A 13388-nucleotide genomic window follows, 5' to 3' on the forward strand; every position below is an offset into this window, starting at 1 on the left:
CTGACATTGCGTCTTCCTCGTACACCACCTTCAACTTGTTGAAACTGTCTGCCACTTTTGTTTAGTTTTACCAACAACAACAAAGATGATTCTCCGTTCCATAAATTTGTTGTTCATTTTCAGAACACGATTGCAACACTTGTAGTTTTAACAAAACTCCAGTACGGGCTACACAACACAACCAATCGATACAACGGCTAACGCAATACTGACAGGAAGATCACGATGCACGTCCAATTACGAAATCCAAGCCAGTGCTGCCACCTGTCGAGAAAAAAAACATCAGTTCTGGAACTTTGTCAGACCTCGTGTGCGTGTGCGCGTGCTTGCATACAGTATTTTTCTTTCTTTTCAAGACATCTTTTCACTTTTCATGTCCGACAGAAACTTTCTTTTATGCTGCATTTAAAATAATGCCATCTGTAAAATGAGTCCAGGGAAACCATAAATGTGCATATAGAGCCGACACTCTAGGTTCCTGCTGATGGGTGGTATGAGGGATAGATCTGTGTAATATGAAAGCTAAATTTGAACGTTTAAAAAAATATCGTGTAAACAAGCCAAGTTACCGAGATGGTTGCCATGGCAACAATGCTTTGCCATGAAGTTGTTCAGCCAGTCACAGCCGTGATATAATCGGGTTGAGATAATGTCGTGAGGAATAAGAACCACCTTTAGAGGCCATTTTTCCCCGCAGAGCAGGGGTTGGCCTTTTTTGGGCACCGTGGTCCCCTTTTTTGAAGCAATGTTTTATGGTCGGATGCCCTTCCTGCCGCCAACCCTGTTAGTCGCCTCTTGCGACACACAGGGAATTACCAGTGAACTGGTACTCAAATTTGCCGACTTCGGAAGGATGACAGGCTGAGTCAACCCTCCTGGTGTTAATTTAGCAATCGACCGGGATTCGATCCCAGGATCCTAGGATCCCAAGCCGGCACCCTAACCGCTAAGCCAGCACCAGGCTTGGTCGTGAGGAATAGATGTCTGCAATACGAAAGCTAAATGTTCAACCGTTTTTGAAATATCATGTACACAAGTACGTGGACGGATGATCGGTCGGTCGGAGCTCATTTTAATGTCCGAACTTGTTGGAGGGGCAGGGGGGCAATAATAAAAATCTTAGCAACCTCCTATATTGCTGACAGCGCTCCAGGTGACAAAAACAGTTGTATTGGTCAAGGCAAAAATTACATAATTAGTCACAAATCACACGTGTGTACAACATAAATCACATCAATGCTGAACAGAATGAAATCATCGTACATTCTGAAAGAAATAAAGACAAGGGAATATATCACGTTGCTCAATCGAGGCTACAGCAGCTTCTCGAGCAAACTTCAGGACATTATAATGTTCGAGCAATTAAATGAGGAATTGTGATATAAAAAGTTAATTATGCGTAAAAACGTACATTTTACATTGTACTTACAATGCATTACAAACAAGCAAAAAAAAAAAAACTTGCTCATTTCGATATAATTCAAAGATGCGGATAGATGCCATTTCATGTTCTTAAAAATGGGAAAAACTTCACTTGATCTTCAACATGACCCTTCAGTTATATTGGCTTTTGCTAAAATATTTCGTCTTCACCCATAATACAGAAGCATGGGATGAGGCAACGACATATGGTACAAGGAAGCATCTTGGCCTATCTGCGCAGAAGACTTGTCAACTGCTGGAAACGTTGAGATGCGTCACAAGATGTGAAATGTGTCCATTCTTAGGAGGACTAGGTTCAGACCCTCTTGGTTGGAATCGATGGGGCATTATGCATTAACCACAAGTCAGGTGTGGAGGAGCAGGTGTTTAAGGCACCTCGGCGAAGAACAATCCCAGATATGCATAAATCATTTCAGAAGAGTTGCATTCGGCCACTCACTGGTTTCCAGATACGCGTCGCTGAGATTTCATAGTCGTAAGCCAAAATGGCAGATTGCAGCGGGGTCCAGGCAGTTTGGAAATAAATTAATTTTATTCAGGGTATTCTGCATATTTTTCAGGGTGCTTTTTAAGTGAGGCACCAGGGTCGAGTACTCCTCTGGTGCATGCCAGCTGGATGGTCTGAGAGTTGCACAAAAGCAATGGAATACTCGTCTTGGCGAAGGCAAGTGTTAGTGTGCGTCAGCCGACAAGTCAGACATTGAATTTGATCAACTCGAAGCCAATACTAGTTTGATAACCGCCATTTGAAATGAGCTACGGTTTACTGAGCATGGTATTGGTTTTAACGGTTTGGGTGCTGGCTTGGGATTCTAGGGTCCTGAGTTGAAATCCTGGTCGGTCATTGAATTAACACCAGGTGGGATTGAAAGCCTGTCATCATTCCAAGGTTGGCAAAATGAGTGCCAGCTTGCTGGGATGAATGAGCCATTTGAGTGTCCTGCGTAGGAGTGGCGACCCAACCAGCATTGTGCCCAACAGTCAAGAAACTCCTTTGGCAGCCATATGCATCTGAAGATGCAAGAGTGGACATCATTACTGAGTGTGGTGAGCCTTTTGTCAGAGCAAAAGGAAATGTGGGTAGAGGGTGGATTAATAAAGTACTGCATCCGGTGTGTACCCCGGTTTAGAATAGGTACACCGTATCCCTGCGTGTCGTAAGAGGCGACTAAAAGGGTTGGCGTTAGGAAGGGCATCCGGCCATAAAAACATTGCCTCAAAAAGCGAACCATGACAATTACGACTACATATGGGCAGGGTACAGCCCGAAGTACCCCGTGGGGGACCCCACTCCCTCTCGTCAAAACTCAAGGTGGGGAACCCGATCGAAGCAAGGGTGGAAATCATTCCATTTAGGACGACGAAACGTCTGACGCCCGACGTGGAGATCGGTTTCTGAGATTTGGGACATGGAATGTAGGGACAATGACAGGGAGATCAGGAGAAGTGGTGGAAGTATTGGTCAGAAGAAGAGTGGACATATGTTGTGTGCAGGAGACGAGATGGAAGGGAAGTGGTGTGAGAATGGTGAAGGGTAGGCAGGGACAGAAATATAAGTTTGTGTGGCAAGGGTGCCCGGAGGGTGTGAATGGTGTTGGTGTCCTGTTTTCTGAGGAGTTTGTAGACAGTGTGGTGAGTGTGACTAGAGTGAGTGATAGGTTGATGATGGTGAAAATGATGATTGGAAAGCTCTTGGTGAACATCATCTCGGGATATGCTCCGCAGGTTGGTCGGAGCGATGAAGAGAAGGACAAGTTCTGGTGTGCTATAGAGAAGCTGATGGAAACGTGAAAGATGAGGAAGTTGTTGTGGTAGGAGGAGACCTAAATGGACATGTGGGAAGTAGTATGGACGGTTTTGAGGGAGTTCATGGGGGTTACGGATATGGTGTGAGAAATGGAGAAGGTGAAAGGATTTTGGAGTTTGCTGATGGAGCTGATTTGTTGATTTGTAATATTCAGTTCCAGAAAGAGGATAATAAGCTTGTTACATACACGTCAGGTGGGTCGACGACAACCGTTGACTACCTGCTGGTGCGTAGGCGAGATAGGGGGCACCTCCGGGACACAAAGGTGATCCCAGGGGAGGACGCTGTTTCACAGCACCACTTGGTTGTCTGCGACATAAAGGTGAAAGGTGCGAGGAGAGCTCGGCGGGGGAAGTACCAACCGAGAAGGAAGGTGTGGAGGTTGAAAGAGGTGACAGTGAGGGAGGCATTAAAAGCGAGGCTGAGTATGGTGGAGGATGATGTGGTTGAGCTTGAAAGTGGTTGGATGTCAATGAAAGATAGTCTGTTGGGAGCCGTTGGTGAGGTATGTGGATTTTTTTTTTTTTTTTTTTTGTATACAGAGTCGAGGCTCGTGAAAGAGCTAACATTTATCAAACAAGCAAACAAAGTATATAAAAAGGGGAGCGGTCGATAAGATGGGGAGAGAAGGGGAGGAAGCACACAAACAACATTTGAGAGCAGGGACATCGGGAGATGTGTGGGAGGGAGAGGGCCTGAGGGGAGGCAGGATAGGCATAAAACGCAAGGACACAAAGGACATCCAGGAAAGAAGACAAAAGTCACCTCAAAAAAGTGGATTTGGGGTGAAATTAGCGGGGGTAGAAAAGATCATGGTTTTGGATTGGGGAAGATAAGAGATGGTGGTGAACAGCCGTTTTAAAGACCTGGAGGGAGGAGTGGGATTGAAGAGAGTGAGGGAGTTTGTTCCAGAGGCAGGAGAAAAGAGGAATGAAGGAGTGAAGGTGAGCAGAGAGTCTTGATTTTGGCAGTTTAACCATAAGAGGGTTGCAGGCAGATCTTGTGCGACCTGCAGGAATATTTGGGGGACAGAGCCCAGAGAGAGCTGGGGGAGCAAGGCCGGAGAGGAGTCGGTAGAAGACGGAAAGACCACCAACCTGCCTGCGGTGAGTAAGTGAAAGGTCCTCGGAGATAGCGTCATCGCGGGAGATTCCAATGATTCTGAAAATCAAATGGACAAAATCAAATCAATGGATGGACAAAAGGACCACAGAGGCACTCGGAAACATGGTGGTGGGATGACGAAGTTGGAAAGAAGATTGACGAGAAGAGGAAGAAGTTCAAGGAGTGGCAGAAGGCGAAGGGTACGGGAGCAGAAACAGCAGAGCATGAAAGTTATAAGGCAGCCAAGACAGCTGCAAAGAAAGGTAGCAAAGGCACAGGAGGCATGTAGGAAAATGTTTGGAGAACGCTTGGATTCGGAAGAGGGTCAGAGAGCGGTATTCAGGATTGCAAAGCAGATAGCGAAAGAGAGATGTGATGGGGGTGAGTTGTTTGAAGGATGAAGTGGGACAAATCGTTGTGGACCCAGATGGAATTAAAGGAAGATGGAAAAGATATATGGAAATGCTGTTGAATACAGAGAATGAATGAGATGGCAACACAGAGAGTAACCCAGTTTTAGGACCGGCAGAGAAGATAACCGAGGAGGAAGTTGAGGAAGCGATAAAAGCAATGAAGAGTAGAAAAGCGGGAGGGCCAACGGGAGTTGTGGGAGATATGTTGAAGGCAGCGGGAAATTGGGGTGTGAAGAGAATGATAGAGATCTGTAATCTGGAGGTGAAAGAAGGCCGCATTCCAGTGGATTGGGAACTGAGTACCCTCGTCCCGCTATACAAGGGGAAAGGTGACCCTCTGGAGCGATAAAGTTATTGGAGCATGGAATGAAGGTATTGGAAAGGGTGTTGGAGAGGAGGATAAGGAAGAAAGTAGATAGGGGGCACCTCCGGGACACAAAGGTGATCCCAGGGGAGGAGGCTGTTTCACAGCACCACTTGGTTGTCTGCGACATAAAGGTGAAAGGTGCATTGACGAAATGCAGTTTGGATTTATGCCAGGAAGAGGAACGACAGACGCGATTTTTATTGTGAGGCAGTTGCAGGAGAAGTACATGGAGAAGAGGAAGAAGTTGTTTCTTGGGTTTGTTGATCTGGAGAAAGCATTTGATAGGGTTCCACATGAAGTAGTGACATGGGCATTGAGGAAGTTAGGAGTGGAGGAATGGTTGATCAGAGTAGTGATGGCAATGTACAAAAGAGCGCGCACAGCTGTAAGGACGAAGGACGGGAACAGTGGTGAGTTTGAGGTGAAGGTGGGAGTGCATTAGGGGTCGGTACTAAGTCCACTACTATTTGTAGCTGTGATGGAGGTGCTGGCTCGGAACGTAAAGGAGGGTTTACCGTGGGAGTTGTATGCAGATGATCTGGTGTTGATTGCAGAAAGTATGGATGGACTGAAGGAGAAGATGAACAAGTGGAAGGAATGTATGGAGACAAAAGGTCTGAAGGTGAATATCGGAAAAACGAAGGTGATGGCAAGTGGTAAAGCATGTGGTGAGGTGGAAAGAACTGGGAAGTGGCCTTGTGCTGTGTGCAGGAAGGGTGTCGGAGTGAATTCCATTCAATGTACAATGTGCGCTGAGTGGGTTCATCAAAAATGTAGTGGTTTGAGAGGGTCATTAACCAGTGTGGCAGCTACAATCAAGTGTAAGGTGTGCACAGAGGGAGCTGCAGATGGGGGAAATGTTGAGTTGGATCTTGGAGATGGCATGAAGCTGGAAGGTGTGAAAACATTTTGTTACCTTGGAGACATGCTGAATGGAGAAGGTGGATCAGACTCGGCAACGGTTGCTCGAGTGAGATGTGCATGGAAGAAGTTTCGGGAAATGAGTGGCGTGCTGACGAGGAGGGGAGTGTCATTGAAGCTGAAGGGAAAGGTGTGTGAGTAGTGGACAACTGCATGTGTGAGTAGTGTTATGATTTATGGGAGTGAGACATGGGTAATGAACGTAGAGCAGCAACGAAGGCTGGAGAGGGTGGAAATAGGAAATGCGAATGGTTCGGTGGATGTGTGGAGTATCGTTGAGAGAGAGGAAGACAAATGATGAATTGCGAAAGATGATGGGAATAGAGCCTGTGATGGATGCTGTGAAGGGAAACAGGTTGAGATGGTTTGGTCATGTGTTGAGGAAGGATGAAAGTGACTGGTTGAAAAGAGTGATGGGAATTAATGTAGAAGGAAGTAGAGGACGGGGAAGACCGAGAAAGACTTGGCTAAAGATGATCGAAGAAGAAATGCGGGTAAGGGGGTTAACAAGGGGAGATGCAGAAAATAGGGCAAAATGGAGAACATTGTCATGGGGACCGCAAGGCTAACCCCCGCTCTTGCAGGGAAAATGGCCTTAAAATGCCTGTTGTTGTTGTTGTTGTATATGGGTGAATGGAGAAGGTGGATCAGACTCGGCAACGGTTGCTAGAGTGAGATGTGCATGGAAGAAGTTTTGGGAACTGAGTGGCGTGCTGATGAGGAGGGGAGTGTCGTTGAAGCTGAAGGGAAAGGTGTATGCTGCATGTGTGAGAAGAGTTATGATTTATGGGAGCGAGACATGGGTAATGAACGTAGAGCAGCAACGAAGGCTGGAAAGGGTGGAAATGCGAATGGTTCGATGGATGTGCAGAGTATCGTTGAGAGAGAGGAAGACAAATGATGAATTGCGAAAGATGATGGGAATGGAGCCTGTGATGGATGCTGTGAAGAGGAACAGGTTGAGATGGTTTGGTCATGTGTTGAGGAAGGATGAAAGTGACTGGTTGAGAAGAGTGATGGAAATGAATGTAGAAGGAAGTAGAGGACGGGGAAGACCGAGAAAGACTTGGCTAAAGATAGTGGAAGAAGAAATGTGGGCAAAGGGTTTAACACGGGGAGATGCAGAAAATAGGGCAAAATGGAGAAGATTGTCATGGGGACCGCAAGGCTAACCCCCGCTCGAGCAGGGAAAATGGCCTTAAAATGCCTGTTGTATATGGGTGAAAAGTCAAAGGGGTGTGAGTGGAGGGAGGGTTTACATAGTGCATTTTAAGCTTGCTTTCCGGCCTGGCTCTATTCTTGACATGGTGCCGCTGTTAACTAAGCAATGGACGAACACCCTGAACATTGTGTAACACACCAATGTGGACTCATGGACATTTCAGTGTTTGACACTGTCTGGTATCCAGCCTGCTCAAACAGTACCTCACGTCCTCTCCTTTACAGACTTGCACATTGCCTCTGTGCATGCAAGCAGCTGTCTATGTGTATTTTACTGGACAGACTGCTTTTTTTTACTTGAACCTACATAGGGGGTGGGTCAGGGGTGGTGGGATCTTCTGTACCGCTTGCAGTTGACACCACTTTGTGTTGGACAGTTCCTCAACAGAAAAAATAATGAGCCAGAAGCTATCCCTATCTTCTGATTTGAAGAGCAAAAAAAAAAGGTCATCCTCCTGGTACTGCTCCATGACCCTATCTTAAACCCTTGGATGGATAAGCTAATAATTTTGAGGTATTAGGTATTTCTCATTCGGAGGATGACGTGCAGGGCCTATTCCTTTCCCAATACAAATAGGCAGTGACTCTCGAAGTCTGCATCTGGTTTTTCCCTCTTACCCCTTCGACTTTGTTCCTCCCCATCGCCATCCTTATCCCACATAGTCGTCTAGCAACCCATTCTTTGTTTCTTTCCACCATATCAATCTTACTGCTTACCTCTGCTCATGTGTAAGGGTGCCAATATTTGCCCCACTTGTGAAATTGCTGTCCTAGATCTGTTCCGTCTTATTCTCTCCAGTTCTTTAATATGGCCATGTCAAGTTGTCCTCCATGGTCTTTCTCTATTCTCTCTGACTTCTCCCTTTGCTCACCGGTCGCCCCATCCATTCTTGGGTTTACGAATGTAGTTGGGATTTGTGATTCCAATATGTTGACAAGTAAATAAATGTCTTTCCACAGGTGTCACACTTGTAAGGGCACTCCCTGCTGTGAACCCGCATGTGCGCACGGCAGGCTGCCGAATGAACGAAGCCTTTTCCACACGTGGTGCACTTGTACAGACATTCTCCGCTGTGTATCTTCATGTGCGTTTTGAGGTGCGAGGAAAGGATGAAGGTTTTCCCACACGTTGCGCATTTGTACGGGCGCTCGCTGTGCATTTTCATGTGTTGCTGGCAATGCACCGAATGGGTGAAGCTCTTGTGGCACGTGGCGCACTTGTAAGGGCGGTCTTCGCCGTGGGTCGTCATGTGTTTTTTAAGATGGGATGGCCGAATAAACGCCCTTCCGCACGCCGTGCATTTGTATCGAGGCTCGTCGGTGTGCGTTTCTATGCACTGTTGACAAGTCGATGACCGAGGTTCAGGTCGAGGGTGCTCGTAGTCTCGCTTGTACCCGCTTTCCTCACACTTGACCGCTTCTTCGTTCAAATCGTCGGGCGTAGTGGGACCGTAGCTGCATTGAGAGCACTCGCAAAACGCGTATTTCGGGTCGACGTCGACGTCGTGGTCCTTGTTCAGGTGCTGCTGGAGCGCATCTTCGGTGGTAAAATGCAAACGGCACACGGTGCAGGAGAACATTCCAACACGCGGTGGTTCTTCTTCTGAGGAGACAATTGACAAATACATTTAATACCTTTATCTACAACGTTATCTTTTCAAAAACTATGAAAGTACAAACGGGGAAAGAAATGTCTTTACAAAGCAGTTTTTTGTGTGAACGGTTCAACATTGCGTCATAACGATGAAAATGCATTGAATAACGGCAACGTTTCCACACGGGGTAATGAAGATCTCAATGTAAATTATACAGCATTTGAACTACTTGTGGGTATACATTTTGTTTGTACGAATCTCGATGATGGATGTTATTTTTGTTTGGTTTGAATATATTCAGGGCATTAAGGCTGTGCATATGCAACACTTGAATGCTTCTAAAGAAGATACCAGCAAATAAGAGGTTAACGCAGGCCATGCCTCTTTTCAGTGTTGCTTTTAACCTTCATGTCATTCTTTATACAGGAAATCTTCCATGAGCGAACCTTCATGTCATTCTTCATACTGAAAAATCTTCCATGAGCGAACCTTCATGTCATTCTTTATACAGGAAATCTTCCATTATCGAACCTTCAGGTCATTCTTTATACAGGAAATCTTCCATTATCGAACCTTCAGGTCATTCTTTATACAGGAAATCTTCCATTATCGAACCTTCATGTCATTCTTTATACAGGAAATCTTCCATTATCGAACCTTCAGGTCATTCTTTATACAGGAAATCTTCCATTATCGAACCTTCAGGTCATTCTTTATGCAGGAAATCTTCCATTATCGAACCTTCAGGTCATTCTTTATGCAGGAAATCTTCCATTATCGAACCTTCAGGTCATTCTTTATGCAGGAAATCTTCCATTATCGAACCTTCAGGTCATTCTTTATGCAGGAAATCTTCCATTATCGAACCTTCAGGTCATTCTTTATACAGGAAATCTTCCATTATCGAACCTTCAGGTCATTCTTTATACAGGAAATCTTCCATTATCGAACCTTCAGGTCATTCTTTATACAGGAAATCTTCCATTATCGAACCTTCAGGTCATTCTTTATGCAGGAAATCTTCCATTATCGAACCTTCAGGTCATTCTTTATGCAGGAAATCTTCCATTATCGAACCTTCAGGTCATTCTTTATGCAGGAAATCTTCCATTATCGAACCTTCAGGTCATTCTTTATGCAGGAAATCTTCCATTATCGAACCTTCAGGTCATTCTTTATGCAGGAAATCTTCCATTAGCGAACCTTCATGTCATTCTTTATACAGGAAATCTTCCATTATCGAACATTCAGGTCATTCTTTATACAGGAAATCTTCCAATAGCGAACATTCAGGTCATTCTTTATACAGGAAATCTTCCATTATCGAACCTTCAGCTCATTCTTTATACAGGAAATCTTCCAATAGCGAACCTTCATGTCATTCTTTATACAGGAAGCTTTTAACCTTCATGTCATTCTTTATACAGGAAATCTTTAACCTTCATGTCATTCTTTTTACAGGAAATCTTTAACCTTCATGTCATTCTTTATACAGGAAATCTTCCAATAGCAAACATTCAGGTCATTCTTTATACAGGAAATCTTCCATTATCGAACCTTCAGGTCATTCTTTATACAGGAAATCTTCCAATAGCGAACATTCAGGTCATTCTTTATACAGGAAATCTTCCAATAGCGAACCTTCATGTCATTCTTTATACAAGAAATCTTCCATTAGCGAACCTTCATGTCATTCTTTATACAACAAATCTTCCATTAGCGAACCTTCATGTTGTAGCGGTTACCGCTGGATGCACACAATCGCCTTGCACCGGCCAGAACACGGCCAGACGCGCCTCTCCCGGGCATGCCCGGACTCACCGTTCCCGGGCACGCCCGAACCTCCCGGGCACGCCCGGTCTCGTCTTTCCCGGGCATGCCCGCTCTCGCCTTTCCAGGGCTCGCCCAGAGCGTCCGGGCATGCCCGCTATCGCCTTTCCAGGGCTCGCCCAGAGCATCCGGGCATGCCCGCTATCGCCTTTCCAGGGCTCGCCCAGAGCGCCCGGGCACGCCCAGCCTCGACTTGCCAGGCCGCAGCCAAACACGCCCGGGCAGGTCCAGACTCGCCTTTCCAAGGCTCGCCCTTGACACCCGGGCATGCCCGGTATAGCTTTTGCCGGGCAAACTTCCCGACATAAATGTGTATATATATTGCTGCCCGAAAAACGGGCTTGTCAGAATACCTGAGCTGTTTTGTTTCAATAAAGCAACTCGGACGAATTCCGTCTTTGGTCGCGTCAATTCTTTCGACTCGCGTTGGAGCGCAGTTCCTTCATTGGTGACCTACCGACATGGATACGGCAGTGACGCTTAAACTGCCTACCTTCTGGGAGGCTCACGCGGCTGTTTGGTTCGCTCAGGCGGACTCTCAGTTCGCCCTGCGAGGCATCACCGCGGACGACACCCGCTTCCACCATGTTGTGGCGGTGCTCGGTTCCGCCACCGCGGCCCGCGCCTTGAGCCTCCTCGAGCACCCGCCGGCTGCTGACAAATACGACGCGCTGAAGACACTCCTCCTCGACGCTTTCGCCCTCTCACCGGCAGCACGCGCACGGCGCCTGCTCGCTCTGCCCGAGCTCGGCGACACGCGCCCGTCAGAGCGCATGGACTATATGCTCTCGTTGCTCGGTGAGCACTCTCTGGATTTTCTGTTCCGCGAGCTGTTCCTTCGCCAGCTGCCTCACCCGGTACGCCTCGCCCTGGCTGGCACGTTGATCACGGATTCCCGCGCCCTCGCCAGGGAAGCCGATAAGATCTCCTCGGCGGGCCAGCACATCGGCGCGGTTACCTGGAGCCCGCCGCCGTCCGAGGCGACGCCCACGACGCCCGAGCGCCCTGCGCGGTTGGAGGCCGAACTGCCGGTGCAACTGGCGGCCGCCATGCCGCACCGCCCGCTTCCGACACGACGGCCGGGGCCTCCACCTGACCGGGCGTGGTGTTATTACCACGCCAGGTTCGGACACAAGGCTCGGACGTGCCGGCCCCCGTGCACTTTTGGCAGGTCGGGAAACGGCCGGGCCGGCGTTCATTCCCAGCCATGAGCGCCGGCCACTCGGGCAACTTGCTGTTTATTCGGGACAAAGCGTCTGGGCAGCGTTTCCTGTGTGACACCGGCGCCCAACTGAGCGTCATACCCGCCTCCGAGCAGGACAGGCGGGACGCCGTTTGTGGCCCCTCTTTGGTCGCTGCTAATGGCTCGGCCATACGCACTTTCGGCCCACGCGTCGTCACCCTCTGCTTCGGCAGCCAGCGTTTTCAATGGACTTTTGTGACCGCCTGCGTCCCCATGGCTTTGCTGGGCGCCGACTTCCTCTGCGCGCACGGACTGCTGGTCGACGTCAAACGTCGTCGCCTTGTCAACGCCGAGACCTTCAGCTCCCTGGCGTGCACGATGAGCAGCTCTGCGCCGACCGAACTGGCGTGCGCCCTCCCGGCAGCGAACGAGTTCGCTCGCCTGCTCGCGGAATTCCCGGCCCTCACGCGGCCGACGTTTTCGGCCGTCGCGGTGCGGCACGGGATCGAGCACCACATACCCACTACGGGCCCGCCGGTCTACGCCAGGGCCCGCCGCCTCGACCCGGCCAAGCTCGCCGTGGCGAAGGCTGAGTTCGACGCGTTGGAGCACCTCGGCATCGTGCGGCGCTCCGATAGCGCGTGGGCCTCGCCACTGCACATCGTGCCAAAGCCGGGGGGTGGATGGCGCCCGTGTGGCGACTACCGCCGTCTCAACGACGCTACCACCCCCGACAGGTACCCGATCCCGCATATTCAGGACTTTTCCGCCCGTTTGGCGGGACGGGTCATCTTTTCGAAAATTGACCTGATACGGGGCTACCACCAGGTACCTGTCCGGGCGGCCGACGTCCCGAAGACGGCCGTCATCATGCCGCTCGGCCTGTTCGAATTTTTGCGGATGCCGTTTGGCCTCAAGAACGCGGCCCAGGCGTTCCAGCGCTTGGACGGCGTGCTGCGCGACCTGCCGTTTCTTTTCGTCTATCTGGACAATATCCTCGTCGCCAGCACGTCCCGCGCCGAGCACCTCCTCCACCTCCGAACACTGTTCGGTCGCCTCAGCGAGCACGGCTTAATTGTCAACCCGGTCAAATGCCACTTCGGCGCGACGACCGTTGACGTTTTGGGCCACCGCATCACCAAGACCGGGACCGTGCCGCTGCCGACCAAGGTCGAGGCCATCACCACGTTCCCACGTCCCCGTTCCATCAAGGCCCTCCAAGAGTTCCTCGGCATGGTGAATTTTTATCACCGATTCGTGCCCCGCGCTGCTCAGCTCATGCGGCCCCTTTACGAGGCCCTCCGGGGCAAGCCGGCCAAGCATGACATTGTTTGGTCCGCGGCCATGGACGCGGCCTTCGCCAGCGCCAAACGGGCCCTCGCCGACGCAACGCTGCTGGCTCACCCGGTGCTCAACGCGCCCATCGCCCTCACTACGGACGCCTCCAACTACGCGGTGGGCGCCGTCCATGAGCAATGGGTGGACGGGGTTTGGCAGCCACTCG

General features: G+C 49.3%; 1 protein-coding gene across 2 annotated transcripts in view; it reads right to left on the reverse strand.

Annotated features, from left to right (window-relative positions):
- Nucleotides 1-1148: 1148 nt before the first annotated feature.
- The window catches only part of LOC137414319 (uncharacterized), a 36564-nt gene continuing 24324 nt past the window's right edge, over nt 1149-13388 (reverse strand). For both annotated transcript variants that reach the window (XM_068099818.2, XM_068099812.2), the window contains one exon: nt 1149-8879. In XM_068099818.2, the coding sequence (XP_067955919.2) occupies nt 8173-8879 (707 nt within the window). In that variant the 3' untranslated portion in view covers nt 1149-8172. The remainder of the gene's footprint in view (nt 8880-13388) is intronic.

This window comes from Myxine glutinosa, chromosome 1 (assembly GCF_964187855.1).
Source record: "Myxine glutinosa chromosome 1, kmMyxGlut1.1, whole genome shotgun sequence".
Lineage (NCBI taxonomy): Eukaryota > Metazoa > Chordata > Myxini > Myxiniformes > Myxinidae > Myxine > Myxine glutinosa.